The sequence below is a fragment of the Pagrus pagrus genome (assembly GCF_965226575.1).
Source record: "Pagrus pagrus genome assembly, chromosome: 6".
NCBI lineage: Eukaryota > Metazoa > Chordata > Actinopteri > Spariformes > Sparidae > Pagrus > Pagrus pagrus.
This window is the reverse complement of record NC_140190.1, coordinates 27,029,675-27,046,868: the sequence shown is the minus strand read 5'-3', so window position 1 is coordinate 27,046,868 and position 17,194 is coordinate 27,029,675. Positions and strand designations below refer to the sequence as shown.

Here is a 17,194-nt window from a genome sequence, read left to right as displayed (position 1 = left end):
AAATGAAGGAGGATGGGTGTTAGCAGCTGGGCAAGGCAGCTGCCAAGCCAAGAGACAACAGGACGTTTTTAACGAGATGTGATGTTTTCCAGCAGTTTGTGGTGACAAAACCACGGAAGACAAAACATGATCTTTTCCTTATCGTAAGCAAATGGTTTTCATGCCTCAACTCAACCAGACCATGAGCACAAAATAAAAATATACCCTAAAGTTGCAACATAAAAAAGTTTCAACATATCCATAGTTCACAGAAACATATCACCCACCTCTACACTCTCACAGCCACTACAGATCTCTGGAGTGGCTCTGCTGAAATCTGCACATTACCACGCAGCCAATTAGGATGTGCCTAATGTTCCCTGTTGGGATTGCCCCCTCAACACTTAGTCTTCTTCAGCTCCATAACAGCAACAACAGAGTCAAAGATGAATTTGTTGACTGACTCAGTCGGATCATTGATCATCAGGCTCACCGCCAATACTTGGCACGGGGTTTGCTGCCAGTGGGAAGCATGCCAAGCCTGTGTGTGGACTGCTGAGCTTTATGAAATCAGCAGCACTATGAGTATTTCAAGCGCTACCTCCGGTTGGGGTTTAATTTTGCTTATTCACTGAATGAAAAGTGCAAAGGAAGGGTCGTTCAAATTGGGACTTTAAGTGGTAAATTTGTGTAAGATCCATCTTGCCCAAGTTCAGATGCACTGGGACACATTTTGATGAACTCTGGTGGTCCCTTCTACCTGTCCTGGCTCCTGCTGCCTCACATATTGACGGATATGGATCGTCATACCCTGGGCTCGTTGCACTCCTTATATATGTATTTCTGTAAAATGTAATGCCTCTTCACTCTGATCTCTCTGTCTATTCTATCTAATTCTCTTGTGTGTCCTGCCCTCTTCCAGGTTACCATGGTGGAGAGGAGGTCGCGTGGCTCGGGCACCACTTGGCCTCAGCCTGCTCAGTCGTCCTCCTGGATCCACACACTTTACATATATTATATAATTTGTATCAGATATTCTGTCAATGCAGTTTATAAATTGTGATTGTTTTTTTTTGTTTGTTTTGTTTTTCTCAATGTGGCAAGTTTTTCCTCACTCGGATCAAGGGTCTGAGGACAGAGGATGTCGTTTGCTGTACAGTTTGTAAAGCCCACTGAGGCAAAGGCTGTATATTATAAAATTGATATGATTTGATTTGAAACTTATCAGCTTATATTAGCTTGGTGTGTCAGTGTTTACTCAAAGTTGTTTACATCAACAGTGTGTTGTCACTTTCACTCATTTGTTGCAAAAAAAGCATCAGCTTTGTGTTTATGCCTCTTTGGCCTCTTAACCAGCGCTGTCTGTTAGAAAACCCCCGATGAGCTCTGTGTCAAGGCCCTTATTTCTGGCTTCGCTGCAAATTGATTACATGCTAATCGTCCACTTTGCACGTGGGAATAATAAGACTCGATGCCAGAGCACGGTGTTGCTCCCTCCCGTTAATGTTGGCCCAGTTCAGTGTCCGACACTCGAAGTGGAGGCAGCACCGTGATGAGATTAAACCACCATGTGTGTGAACAATCCAGTCACTGCCAGCCCCTATATGGGCCAACCAGCCAAGATGGGACTAACTGGCTGAAGCGGGGGCCAAGGAGGCATGTGGGAGTTTTGTAACCTCTACATCCCAGCTGTCTACTTGGCCTGTGAAAGAGATTTATTTTGAATCTGTTAGAACTGCTTTCTGACAGACAGAACATTTCAACTGGCTGTAGTGTTCAGGTGTGCTTTTCTCTGTCCCTGTTTGCAAGAGAGGAACTGAGGGATGGCATCTCCTGGTGAATATCAGGTAAAGAGTCAGTGATGCAGAGTCCTGAGAAATTCACACATTAAGCAATTATTCCAGACAACAGACATATTTGACTTCATCAACACATTCTCACTCCCAACTCATCAAATATGGCAGCTTGGTCAGTGGCCTTCAGATTCAAACTATGACGCTCTACCTACTCTTCTAGCATCGGTTTTGGATGTGAAGGGCTTTGCAGTAAAGTTAGCACTTGTATGTTATATGCAACATTTGGTTAGACTTTCAAAATAAAAGCTGAATGCTTTGAATATTATTGACATTGTCAAAAAGTTGGGGTCTGGTTAGGTTTACACAGTACTTAGTCAGGGTTGGGCAAAATAAAGAACTTGGTTAGGTTAGGAAAAGGTCATTATTTGGGTTCAGATAACTGACTTAAGTACGTATGCTCACTTACTTACGTTACATAAATTAAAAACAAAGCCCTCTTGACAAACAGGATGAGAAATCTGGCGGGAAAGTCTTATTAATAACCCACCAAACCACCCCGTAAACCTCCTGAATCAGACTTTCTCACTCTTTATACTACTGCACTAGAGCGGCGCTCAAGAAGTGATGCTAGAGGGGCAACTACAGAGTCAAACTTTGAAACCTAGGGCGATTGACCAGGCTGCTGTAATTGATGCGTCAGGAGAGAGAACAGGCTGCACATATTGCAGGTATTTTCTGGTTGCTTAGGAAATTTGAAATCTATCCTGAAGCTGCCTCGACAGAACTCATACACAGCACGAAGACGAACAGATAGACAAGCATTTGCTTGTAGTATAAACCATAGGCCTGTGGTTCCTAGAAGCTTTTAAACCACAGTACCCCTTCAAAGAATATTCAACCATCCTTAAATATTTACAAATATGTACATTGATGCGTATAATTCCTAATATAATATATCATCACATAAAGCAAACAGGTGCTCTGCAGATTTACAGATAAATATTAAACTTTAAAGAAACAATACAATTAAACCTGTTCAATTAGCTTATATGGTGTACGGGGTCAAACAAACCAAACAAAAACCACAGGTTGCAGGCTTTTTAACATAACATCAGTGAGCTTGCTGTTGAGCCCATTCTCTAATGTGGTGGGAGAGAGAACATCCTGCAGACATGATCCACTGATGGGGTCTTGTCTTGCTTTCATGTGTGCCAGGGATGAGAGAGTCAGATCACACATACAGTTTGTTATGTTAGGAACACACAATATCACAGTGAGCGCACGATCGTCTGCCACGAGCAGCCAAAATCAGTCCGTTAAGCCACTCGCCAAGTAGTTTTCCGTCTGATTCTTAAGTTTAGATGGTTGGCTCAGGTTCAGTTGTCTCCTCCGACTGTGTTGAAGACTGAGACGTTTCTTTGAACACTGTTCACCGACGCAGATATTTAAATCACTGGCTCTGATGGTCACTATTGGTGCTGAAAAACACATGGCAGAACTGAATACTGCGATTTTGATATTTCTTGCTTCTGTTTTGACGAATTTGAAAACTTTCCAATTTTCGTGACGTTACGTTAACGTCAAAAATGCACGATTAACGATCAATCCTTTGTCACCCTTGCCTCGTCCTCAATGCTCCGCTTTGGGAACCGCTGCTTTAGGCTTCTGGAACTGGTCCAGCTGTATGATTGGCTTTTTGTTTCGACGGCGTCTCCAGACCCAAGAGATGAGGACATCAATTTCTTTCTCATTTTAATTTCCCGCAATGTGATGAAATGTGTTTATAGGGAAAGAAAGCTGTACAGCCGTAATAATATAACAGAAGAGCAACATTCTGCTGGTTTGTCTTCAATTTGTCTCCAAGTTGGTCCAATTATTCTTACAGTAGGAGTAAAAGAGAAAGAAAATCCCACACTCCCCGATGAGTCTCTGCTCTGGCAACACAGTCAGCCACTGATCTCCGTAAATGAAGAAATCTGCAAAGCTTTCCCTCCCAAAAAGCTCCAAAAACAAGCCATGATAGCCCTTCACAAAACCCCACATCAGCAGCCAGAGAGCTCACCTCTTGAATTTTTATTTTGGGGTGTGAATCACGACTCAGATTTATACCCCTCGTAGAGAGGAGGTGGCCCTGTGGAGAGCTTTTGATGTACTAGTCTAATATAATTCCATTGCATTACTATATACGACACAGATGGTTGGCAGTAACTGCTGCTATCTATCTATCTATCTATCTATCTATCTATCTATCTATCTGTCTATCTATCTGTCTGTCTGTCTGTCTGTCTGTATGTATGTCTGTCTCTCTGTCTGTCTGTCTGTCTGTCCCTCTCTCTACTCCTGGCCACCACAGAGGTATTTCTCAGACTGTGTGAATCCAGCTGAGGTTTGCCTTTGATGTTTGCTGCTCTGCGTCCTGTAGCGAGGCAAAGACTCTCTCCTGCACTGAGGGGAAAATGAAGCATTGCAGCCCACAGAACTGAACAGGACAGAACACATCTCAGTAAAAAACATGGGGGATTCAGTCGAGGGACATTGTTTTTTTGTCAGTCTGTTCCCTACATTTCACTGGCCTGAAGGTGCTTCTTGACAGCTGATGCCAAAATAAAACCGGGTGCATAAAGTTTAAAGCTGCACAAGGCAAAACTTTATATGGATAGCAGGCGCCCCGGACTGTTTTATGCTTTGAAAAAACAGTTTTCAAAAGCTGGAAAAGGTCACAGCTCTTACTGAAAAGGCTAGACTAGAGTTTCAACTATTAAACTTGAGCTAACAATAACTTCTTTAATTTAGTCATTTTCAACCAAGTACTTCCAGAAAGCTGCGGAATCAGAGGAGCGAAACCAAAAGTCCATTTGACACATTGCCATTTGCGTCTGGACCGCAATCTGGAGAACAGTGGAGATTAGGCAAGTTAGACCAATGACCCCAGCCTTTGAAATGCAATTTTCACACGTGAGGAAACATCACAGTACCCCTGATGTTCTTTTACTGTTTTTTGTTGCATAATTGTGTAAGTTGGACGTAATGAATGAATACTGAGGAGATGAAAAAGGAGACTGAAAACTGAAGAACGTAGTCCCTTGTTCCTTAGGTCAAAACACAGGTACATTTCCTTAGTTCCTCAAAAGGTTCTTGGCCCCCTGGGAAAGTTCCTCTATTAGGAACCCCTGTTTTGATAATCAACAATCCAGCAAGGACATTAACACAGAAAATTAAGACTACATTTTACAAAGCAAGTTATATGAGCACATTATCCAGGGGGAGAAACCAACTGAAGCCAATATCAGAAACGTGGTCGTGTTTGCAATGCAAATTGCAATATGGCACACCATGTGGGCACACAAGACACAGGGAAGACACAGTAGGCAGCCATGGAGTTTCATATCAACACACAGCTTTCATACAGCTGATTTAATCACAAAGTGAATGCCTGTAAACAGCTTGAGGAGTATCAGAGTCAGCCAGGTAGACAGTATAAAATGTTGAGTAAAGTGTTTCTGCAAAACCACAGATGTGTTTGTTACGCGTCAAACATACACGTCTATGTGTCATATCACGGTCATGTTACATGTGTGTGAACTGACTTTCATGTTGGGAGGAGGTGGAACTGATGGTGGCCTTACAGCCAGGCGAGATGGTTACCAAGCCTGAAACCACTGTTCAAGACTGAGTTTCAACATTTGTAAGCATGAAACCACTGGGCATTTAAGTAGACAGGACAATTTACAGCCATGTCAGCAGCAACAAAACATGACATATTTGTATTATTATTTTGGCCTTTCATGGCTTTACTTGACAGGACAGCTTGAGAGGGGATGAGAGAGAGAGAGAGAGAGAGAGAGAGAGAGGGGCAATAACATGCAGAAAGGGATTCGAACCATGGCCCGCCCCAAAACTTTTTATTTTTTATGAAACATGAGGACAATTTTCAGCTGGGTTTGTGGTGATAGAACCAGGTCTACCAAAAGACAATCCTTTCCTACCCCTGACCAGAGCATAAAGCACAGCGTTGTCACAACGTAAAACTGAAAACTGAACCTAAAGAAACGTAAAGTCACAAAATGAAGAACTGTAAAGTTTCAACATATTCATGGTCTGCAGAAAGCTACACTCAATATTTATTCTGGTTAGGTTCTAGAAGTAAACTGCACAATACAAATTAAAATCTACAATCATGACTGCAACATAAAGGTGTGTCCTATTCCCTCTGACTAAAGATGCTGTCATGTTTCACTAGTAAAATATCTGCTGGATGTTTGCAGTTCAAGGGACTATTTTCTGTTTGACTTTTCACTTTTAATTTGGCTGACCACATACGTACAGTGAGTGAGCTCTCCCTTCACGGAAACTTGGTTTCATCAAGACTGAATCACTGGCAGGTTTTGTACTAATAACACATTCAAGTCAAAGCTGTGGTAGAAGAAGGCTGAGTAATGAATTCTGGGCAATAAAGACACTCAAACATTGAAAACTTAAAGCGCTTGGGCTCGCTGAGGTGTAACGCTTTTTACTGGAACTTTAAATATGGAACACTGAAATGAAATCCTGCACCAAGCGAAGTAAGACTGCATGTACCATTGCCCCCATCAGCTCAGTCGTCATTTACGACAATGTTTGGGGTATAAATCCGTCTTGAAACGTGCCATCACTGCACGTGGTGAAATATTTAGGTTGGACAATGAATGTAGCAATGAATGATTCCTCACCTTCTCTCCTGTTGACTTTAGCAAAGACCGGCCCATGGCTGCTGGTGAGCTGGGAGGAGCTTCTGAATGATGACGGCGGCAGATTGTTCACGAGTGGGCTGTCACATACCTCTGTTAACCAATCACAAAGCAGAAAAGGCAGGGTTAGAATTACGGATCATTTCATTGACCATATAGACAAGTACTTTACAGTGTGTTATCTCACTAAAGAGACTGAAGTGAAGTGAAGAAGTTTTCTTCTAATTGAAAGGGTAAACGCTCTTCAGTACCCATCACAGATAAGTATAGGCTGGGTCACACAGAGCAGAGACAAGAATAAGACACGCTGGTTTCGATGGGAAAGAAAAGTCGGTAGAGACCTTTTCATGCCTCATAGATTTTGATGTTTATAAATGTCAAGGGTAGGAACTGGAGTTTTAAGTTGAGTACAAATGACTCTGAATTAGTGACCTATGAACATCATTGTATAAAAAGTGCTTGTGAGGTTTGCGACAGTGTTGAGGGATTGTATTTTATCTGCTGTGAAGCAGTAGTGTAACACGTTACTTTTCGAGTTCAGTAATCATATTACAGTCACTGATCACGCAATAGACCATATTTACATGGCGCTGACATCACACTCACGGTGGGAAGCTTGAATACTGGATGTTATGTTATGCTGCTGTGTTCCAGGCAGCACGTTGCATAAACATAGCAAATCTGACAGGTGGTTTTCAATTCACCACTAACTGACTGATCGGTTAACAATTATTTTTGTTTTGCGTCATTGCACACCGCCTTCCCAACATCCGGTAGAAAATGTCCTTCAGAGGGATCATTTTTACTTACTTGCATTTCAGAGCCTGTACTTTCTCACTTCTACTTGAGTAAAGAATGTGTACTTTTGCCACCTCTGCTTATGAAAGGTCGGATGATATATTGTTAACTGGCAGTTATGTGACAATGCAGCCAAGGTGATGTTGCAGAGTAATGCAAAGGTAATGTAACAAGTAGTGGGGACTAAATAAGGGAGTAAATAAGTAAACAAATGTGTTACTTTTTTAAAAAGTATTAAAAGTAATGTGTAATACATAACACTTTTTTAAAGTAACAACCCCTATGCTGCTTATGGATGACTAAGATGTGTGTACACATTATGTTGAACCACAAGCAAACAAATTGTAAACCATATAGAATCAAAGTGAAGGATACAAGTGTGCTAATGTTAAATATTATATATTATTATCAAACACTTAAGAATGTCCTTGTAGCATTCTTCTGTGTCATTACTGGAAGGCACTTGAGTAAAAGTGAAATATATCCACATAAAGCTTGATATGCTGCTAAAGAAAAATCTCAACCATCAATAAAGTTGTTTGTGTGTGTGTGTGTGTGTGTGTGTGTGTGTGTGTGTGTGTGTGTGTGTGTGTGTGTGTGTGTGTGTGTGTGACACAGAGAGAGAGCCTGGTTGTTGATTGTTTGAAAATAAGAAATGCATGATCAACAGAAATTAAGCTGAAACCAATTGAAAGTTTCCTGGAAATAAATTAAGGAAATCAGCAGTATTTATTTACTACTAATTTGAAAATAGCAGAATATTCTTATTAAATCACGTTGGGGTAATGTTCAATACATTTTGAGGTCATTATTGTGGTAATTGGGGGGTGATTTCAAAGACATTTCAAACATGTCACTTTGTAATTACCACCTACTTACCATGAAAATTGCAGACCTGTTAAATGAAGTGTGACCCTCTCTTTCTCTTTAAATTTTAAATCCATTTTTCAACAAAGACTACACAGGAAAGCACACGTTGCCTTCTGATTCTAACCTGATATGTCTTTACTAATGTGCCGCTATACCTTATTGCTGCAGTGGCCACTGCTCAATAGTTTAGAAACCTCAAAAATAATGAAAGAGAAGCCGTATTATACAAAATGACTGTTGTTCTGCAGCGGAGAAAAGCAGTTGTGAAAAAGGAGCTGTGACTAATTATGTCATTAATCGACGGGGAAGCAGTTCCCCCAGAATACCTGGTTATTAACTAATTATCCAATGTTCACTTGTTTCCATGATTACTGCTTAAATCTGGTCGAGAATTTCTTTTTTTAATGGATGTTGTTTTCCACCATGGAGAGGAGAGCCAGTTCAAATTATTCACAATTCACTCAGATATGCCCGGTCCTGTTTCCCTACACTGACAACAAGGCTCTAACTGAGATTACTTTGTCAACATTATTGGACTTCATTTCAGGCACAGAGGGGTTTTCATTACCTAAGACTATAAAGCACAGCCTGTTGACAGTTTTGAATAGCCTGTCATATCCACCTAAGTGTGCCCGGTCTAACTCTTCCTCTCTGCAGGAATCTGAAGGAAGCTTATGGCTTTGCTTGAAAACACAAAATAATCTAACTTTCACCTTCTTCTCTGCTCACCCCTGATGAGTTTGTTAATGGGTACTTAAGCTGCATGTGTCATACATGTGACATTGAGTGTCCTCCCAGTGCTGGATTTCCAAAACTCTGGTTATTTTCCATATAATATGAATATATAATATGAAGTGTAAACTGCTTCTTTGGCCTATATGTTTTTACTGTAGTAACCTAGTTAGTTGAAGATACATCAGCATCATTAGTTACATTTGATCACTCCAGTTCTGTATTAAAAATAACAACCTGTATAGCTGTTTCTCCATCCTCACACCATTCATAATGCTGCTGTTTGTTCATCTAGATCCAGCAGGCCTGAGGCTGACGGAGGCACACAGCGAGCTGTGGATAATAGCGGAGCACTGACTGCAGGATATAGTTGAATTAGTGTACAGAGGTGAAATGAGCAGTGTAAAACTTCAGTGGATAATGTGTCTTGAGAGCCCGGCCTTGGCCAAGAAAAGCTGGATAAAAGAAGCAGAGGTGTTTGAACAGGCATGTTGATTTTCCTCGGAGGAGTAGTGACATTTAAAAAGGTGACAGTGAGAAATAGCGAAAGGACAAATACAGAGAGCTTAGAGGAATATGAAGGTAAAGGCTGTTAAACTGCCAGCCACTGACCGGGGCTTTGTCAGACACGTATCCAAGGCACCTCAAAAACAGAGCTACAACAAATGCATAGTTATAAATTCATGGTGCATCATTGGGTTTTCAGTCACATCCAATCAGGATTCTGATTCCAAAAATTCTGGCTACCAAAAGCAAGATAAGACGGGTCGTAATGCCAAAGTTGAGGCTTCAGACATTAGTCCACAAAGCAGTGGGTGAGGTCACTTGAGCTTACACTTGACTGAATCCCATGACATACTGATAAGCAGCATTCCTGTTATTACAAATGTCAAAATGACGTTCAAATAGGTTTTCCGAAAACACCAGTGTCACATCATGTTTCTATAAAAGACTAAAGGGCAAATGACAGGATATGACAAGTCCATCCTTCTGCAGCATACTGTATCATCCATTTTACCATTTTAGTGAAATAACTGAGTGCCCAGAGGGATGACAACAGATCCAGGGATGCTGAATACTGATGAGTACCATCCATCATGTCAACAAACTAAAGGTAAAAGAGTTCAGAGCTGTATATGTGTCCCAGACAGTCAGTCGACTTGTTGATCAGTGTGATCTCCCTCCCTCTGTCTCTCCTTCTCTCTCACAGTTTGAGGATTTAACAGCCATCGCCAAGCGGTAAACAGCTTCTTTTTTTTTTTCTGTCTGTTTGTTTGTGTCTTGACAAACTTCTCACCCTTTCCCAAAGCGGTTCCAATGCACAATGGTTTAACTGCTTTATACAATGTTTGACTGTGAAAACTGTGCTGTAGAACTAAAAGGTCGCTGAGAGCTCAAACCGCCGCCAACACTGACAAACTTTTCCCACTTGGAGACAACACCAAAATAAATGACTTCTAACAATTAAAAATTCAAACTCAATTGTTTTAGCCGGCCCTAACTGAACATACCCACGAGCAATGTTTGTCTTCTCCTCGTAATAATGGATATTAGGAGTAACAGTTAAATTTTAGACAGTTAATTACCTCGAGACAGGTAGGCTCAATCCCATTTCAAATTTTTACCCCTATCCGTCATTTTCAAGTGCCCCTCAATACAAAGTTACATGGGATAGTGGTTGAAATCAGCCCCTATTAAATGGTACAGTGCATCAAGACCCTCATATGTCATCAGTTGTCTTCAATGGCATTTCCGTAAACTGATGCTAACAGACATTTCACCTGATATCAAAAGCTGCTGGACTTAACTTCAAGTTCAGGTGTCATATGCCAACACAGTAAAATACATCAAAATGTGGGACTGTCATATGCAAATCAGCCATAACAATGTAATGTTAAAACATGAACACTGTTGAAAAGGTTGACGTGAACATGGATGGGCCGGAGGGATGGGGGAAGGGCCACTCTGCAGGTTTTTTGGTGCGCACAGATAACAAAATCACTATGCCGGTGATATTATATCGATATTATACTATATTCATGCAAGGAATCATTGTTGTCACACAAAGAAAGGTGCCAATTTTCACAAATGGTAGATATCTCTTTTTGAACAAAACTGTTCATGTTTTAATATCACCAGTTTATGGCCTTTGGCAGCAATAGTGTTTTGCATATAGCTACTGTAGCTGTGTATTTATGTTGCAAAGCAAAATACAGTTATTAATTTTAAAGGAAAGCTTTCATTGTGTGTTTTTTTTTCATATTGCATTGCAACAGCCTATTTAAAGTGATCAGTATACCAAACAACTAATCAGTGCTGATAATACTCTATGCTAATAGATAAAGGAGTGATGATAATATGGTACATGCTTTGAATTCCTTAGATATAACTATGCACTGTTCTAAGCAGACAGGATGGCATGCAGCGGATGATAGAACGCTCATTACAACCAGAAGAGACTTGATTTGGACTTACAAAAAATGACTTGTGAGGATCTCTGCTAATCACCAGTCAGCACGCTCCGCACACACACAACAAAGAGCACGGTCCTGAAACAACGGCTAAGCCCCCTGAAGCCCCCTTGTGATGTTGGGTCCATACGAAGTTGTCTAATTTAAGGTGGGTTGATTTATTCACAATGTCAACTCATACAATAAGTAAGTACCTGTCTTATTACTGTAGGTCAGGTTTTGTTTAACTGGATGGAGGTTGATGTCGAGCTTACCCAGAGGAGACCTCTGGATTTCTGGATTAAAGATTCCAAAGCCAAGGACAGCTGACAGTGCCCCCATTACCCTACAGTGGTAGGGTGAACATCATAAACTGCACATGGCCAGCACCTTAAAGGCCAAAAAGAGTCATTCATAAACCTTTGTTTGTTTATTATTGAACTTGAACTTGTCCATCAGTTCTTATAACCTTCCAAAGAATCCAAACACCCTACCCCTGGGCTGAGGGGCAAGGGCAAGGGGTGTATTTGGATTGGGACTTACTTTCAGGGTTTTTTAGATGGTGACAATACACACACATTCAAATAAGGATAGATCCTGTCTGGTCCCACTGGAGAAAGTCAGATGAAGGACATGGCCAGAAAGAAGTAGAGGGTCGACACTTAAAAATGTTGATAGTCACAATTTCTACAATTCTCTGCTCAAAATGCTGTTTTCTGACAATGAGAAAAAGATCTCTGCCTTGCAATGTCAAGTGATTTGATAGGAAACAAGCAGTATCTTGCAGATCACAGTGTTGGGACCAAAGACTGAGATATCTGTGCGACATGTCACACTCACGACCTAACACTGTCAGTTTGTACTGTATGTGAGGTCTTGTCGCCTCTGTGTGTCTCATTCAGCACATCTCCTCAGAAATCTCAAGAAGAAATCTTCTTTCTTTCTTTCTTTCTTTCTTTCTTTCTTTCTTTGTGTGTGCTATAAAAAATGTTTGAAAGTAATACAAAAAAATTCCAGCTTAACTTACTGATTTTTCTGCTCTCACAGTAATAAACTCTGTAATGGCGAAAACATGTCTTACACACTTTTCTGCTCACAACATGATAAAACCTTCTGGTACAAGCTGTCAAGGACCTTCACTCAGACACCACAACCTCTAAATAAGTCTAAAGCCATGTTAGCAGCTCAGAGGCAGAGAGGACCTTGGAGCCAGTAATGGACAAATAGAAATAAGTTCATCTAAAAACATATAATACTTTCAAAATACTGCAGAATTTCAAAATGAAATACTTTGTATTTACGATACAGCACTTAGTATTACAGGAAAGACAAAACTTATTTTAGGCAGCTACGTTCTTCAGTTCTTTCCTGTAAAACTTTTCAGGCTGTCATGTAGTCACGTTCATGCACGTGGCACGCGCATACATCATAAGTGATCAGTTACGAACTAAACTCAAATCGTCAGGGCAAGATAATAACCACAGGTAAAATGAAAGGTTCACAAACACAATAAATGTGGCTCCGAACAGAAACTATCTCGAAGTGCAGTGCAGGAGGAGAATATTTTGAGCAGCTTGTTGAAACTGAAGTTGATGAATCAAACGTGAGTGCCAGGCAGCGCTGCTAACGCATCCACAGCACCTGCTAACATAAGCTACTCTATTTTAACATCATCATAATGGTGGTACTTGGAGAGCCTAAGATTTTTCTGAGGTGGTACATGGTGTGAAAAGTAAAAATAAAACACTGATCTAGATGATCTAGGTGAGGGGATCAAAGTTTTTAGGAATCAATTCAATAGTTTTTGCATGAATACAGAAAAAATGTCAGCTAAAAGTCACTAACATTCATCTACTGAGAACTATTAATTTATTTACAAAGTTTCAGGGCAATCCATCCAAAATTTGTCGAGTTTGGACAGATTGACCACATATTGGACAGACATTTCCATCCTCAAAACAAAATTTGGACCTTAGCCTTTATCTAAGTGATAACCCAAGATGCTGAATGACTAATCGGCCTCGGATTACGCCAAATCTGTATGTTTTAAATCTTAAAACAACAAACAAAGAAAATCCGCCGTAATCCGAGTCTCTAGACCACGAGATGCCAAACCGATTTGAAGAGATGTTATTTATATACTTTTCAAAGCTGAAATCTTCACTATGGATGTTTAGCGTGCATCCTGCCTGAAGTGATGACCATGACCATGTGTCTAAGGCGTAAATAACGTCTTTTCATATCAATTTGAAATCTTATTTTTTATGTTGGGTAAGCTTTATGGAGCCAATTTATGCTTTTTTTTTTTTTTTTTTTTCATTTTAAAACAAGTCCTGATCTACTTCAGTTGTTCAGGAGAATGTTGCAATAGTGTTTTGCTGTGATCTCCAGAAATGTTTTGTGGGCTATAAACAAAACACTTCACCCGACTTTCTATCTGCATGATGGTTAGTAGATAATGACTGAATTTGCCATTTTGGGTGAACTTATCCTTTAAGGTTTATAGTTTCCTCTGTAAAAACAGAATAATGTTTACTTAAATTAACTTCTCAGTTTGTGATTTTATATGTGTGAGGCGTACCTCAAAGTATTTTGTTGAGTCATCTATAATCACCACCATTTTGTGGCTGTGTAAGACAAACTATAGTTTGACTGCTGAAGCAGTTCGGCTGAGACTGATGGATCCTGTCCCTGCTTTGAGTGCAGACCTAAGCACGACAGTTTGACAGCTTAACTGAGACACTGCCGGGCTGACTGCTAACAATGAGAGGAGTATTTGTTCCTCATTTCCAGCCCTTCATCTGTCTGTTCGTGACACACCAGGAAGGTCAGTAATTCTGCTGACGCTCAACATCTATGACCACCCTAGTTACAAAGTCCCATAATACTCCTGTAGGCAAACTGTTCGCTGCAACATAATTACCTCGTTTTTCTCTGTGAAATGGTATGTAAACAATGCTTTAATTTCTTCCATCCTGACTACATTAATATGTTGCTCCACGGGAGGCAGACCCAATCAGCAGAATTAAATGAATTAAAGAAAACAGCACAGCAACAAAGCAGCAATTAAATAATTTATCCTGAGCCTGTGAGGTTCAACCCTCATCCCATTAGCATATGAGTGCTGAGACAAGCATGAAAAACATACATGCAAACACAATAGTAATGAAAGGGAAGATTCAAAATTATTCACAATGAACTGTGTATGTCCTATGTATATTTGTGAGGATTGCTTCTATTTCTACTAATGGACCCGGGGGAGATTTGTAGAGTACATGTTGAGCACATGTTGAGCATTTCATTAGCAGATCATAGTCATATTAAAAAATTAGGACAAGAAAATTGAATGGCATACTTTTCCTTTCAGACATTTTTATTGAGAGGACATTTGGTGACTTTGTTAAAAAATAAAAAAAATAAAAAATCCACAAATTGACATACTCTTTTTCTCTCTTTTGCTTCAAGCAGTTAAGGTTGGCTTTCACTCTGAGTGGAGAAGAACTGAAATTACTTAAAGTTTTTAAATAATTCAGCAATGATTAAAAGAAAAGATCACGTACACAGTACAACGTAGGGCTCTAACACACCAGACTGGAGGTCGGCCATCGGTGACCCAGTTGTTGCGTTGTGTGCTGCAGAGTTGGCACTAGATGGCTGTTATTGGTGGCTTTTCATTTTGAATCGCCGGCGGAGCCCATTGATGAGAGTAACGAATGGAATGAGTGCATTTGAAGAGAAACGGAATTCGAAAGAGAAAGCCCCTCGAGCCTGTCACTGTAGTATTCATGATTTTACCCATTTAGACCCAGTGAGCAAAGAGTGGTCAAGATCATGTCTTTTAGACGTCATTTAAGAACATCCAAGATGTCTAAAAGACGTCCTCTGGGGAGCCAGAATGAAAGTTTTTTGTACGTCTTTTCTGGACGTTGTATAGACATTTATATGTGGTTTATCGACTAATTCTGGTTGTCAGTGGATGTCAGGATCATAGCCAGTATGAACGTCTATTCTCAACTAATTCTGGATGTCAGTGGATGTCTAGATTATGGCCTGACTATTGACATGGCCAGGCCATGATCTGGACGTCCATTGACAGCCAGAATTAGTCGATAAATGACGGTGAGAAAAGACGTCCAGTCAGGCCATAATCTAGACATCCACTGACATCCAGAATAAGTCGATAAACAATATATAAACGTGTATACAACGTCCAGAAAAGATGTATAAAAAACTTTCATTCTGGCTCCCCAGAGGACGTCTTTTAGACGTCTTGGATGTCCATAAATGATGTCTAAAAGACATGATCTAGACCACTCTTTGCTCACTGGGGAGTAGGTTTCTAGTTATTTTTTGCCTCTTCACAAGTATTTGCATTGTTTTATCAGACATACTCGTTTAGAACTGGCCATACTGATGAGAGTGGTGTTTTATCTTAACAGTTTGTATAGCTGTAGTCCGAAGTTCTGGTTTACCTTCATGACGAGAACAGACTACCGCTAGGCAGTGAAACATGCAAACTAGTTGGCCGTCAAGTGCAGCTTTATGACCGAGACATAGGCGACGACTTTCATTGCCACTAGTTGTTAAACCTTAAGCTGCATAGATTCAACAGGACAGTGTGGTTAAATTGCAACAAGTCCTCAAAATTAAACATTATGTATAAATTCACCTAAAAAATGATGCATATAAGCGTTTTATGATCTTATCAGCTTGATAATATCGTCTCTCGCCTTCCAAATCTGTTACAAATCATTGTTGAAACATAAATCCATTAAATGATCTGAACAACTTGGTTTGGCTTAGGAAAGAGCAAGGTTTGGGTAAAATAACTGCTTTGTTATGTTAACACCTTTGTCATTTTGTTTAAGATAGTGGCTCGGTTAAGGTTAGCGGACAACTATTATGTTTTAGCAAAAAGGACCCAAACACAAGACACTTAGGCAGGTAGGACGATGTAACAAAAAGCAAGCTTTAATCACCAAGCTTTATACTAAAGGAAGGCAACAGAGGCAAGAATCCAGAAGGAAAAAAACAATTAAAGCTAAATACAAACCAGAATAACACAAGGAAAACAGGGAGCAAACGCAGGTGATACACAAGGAGAAAACAGGACCAGGGAAAGAGAAGTGAAAACACAGATGAAACGACAAAGAGAGAGGGAAAAACACAGCCTTAATTACAGTAGGGAAGGATGACCAACAAGGGACAGGTGAAACCAATAGGACAAAAAAGGTGGGAAGAGAAACACACACAGAAAGTGTAAATCAGAACAAGCGACACAAGGCTAAAACTTAAATATATTAAACAAAATAAACCAGGAAATGACTAAACCATAAACCCAAACCATGACAGACTGCAATCATATGTTTGTTGTTTTGATGACCCATAACTTCACCCCGACCTCGTCCCACATCACATTACTGCCACCTTTGCTGTCATCGGACAAGACACATATTTGTGCTTTTAAATCACCTTTTCACTGAGTTGTCTGAAGTCCTTCTTTGTCTTCATGGTGTCAGTATTAACTCACCAAAATTTAGACTCTCTAAATAACTACACACAGGTGAGCTTCATTTCACTTATTATGTGATGTCTGCACCAACTGGCTGCACCAGTGATGATCAAGGCATGTCCTATTATTGAGTGAATAATTACGCAGACATGTTTAGTATTTTTCAGTCATGACTGTCGTCACATTTAATAACTTAAATCAATTTTGTAAAACATTAAAACTTCAGAGGGGGTTTTACAGGCAATGTTTTTCTTTGTGAAAGGACATTATTCACTCTATGTTCAAAGTTTTCACATTAAAAAACTGTATCTGCTACATGACACTGATTCA

At 40.1% G+C, this 17,194-nt stretch overlaps 1 protein-coding gene across 2 annotated transcripts in view; it reads right to left on the bottom strand.

The window, feature by feature from the left end:
* LOC311258870 (contactin-associated protein-like 4) overlaps positions 1–17,194 on the bottom strand; it is a 127,143-nt gene that overhangs the window by 95,805 nt on the left and 14,144 nt on the right. For both annotated transcript variants that reach the window (XM_084355519.1, XM_084355520.1), the window contains exon 2: positions 6,485–6,595. In XM_084355519.1, the coding sequence (XP_084211645.1) occupies positions 6,485–6,595 (111 nt within the window). The remainder of the gene's footprint in view (positions 1–6,484; positions 6,596–17,194) is intronic.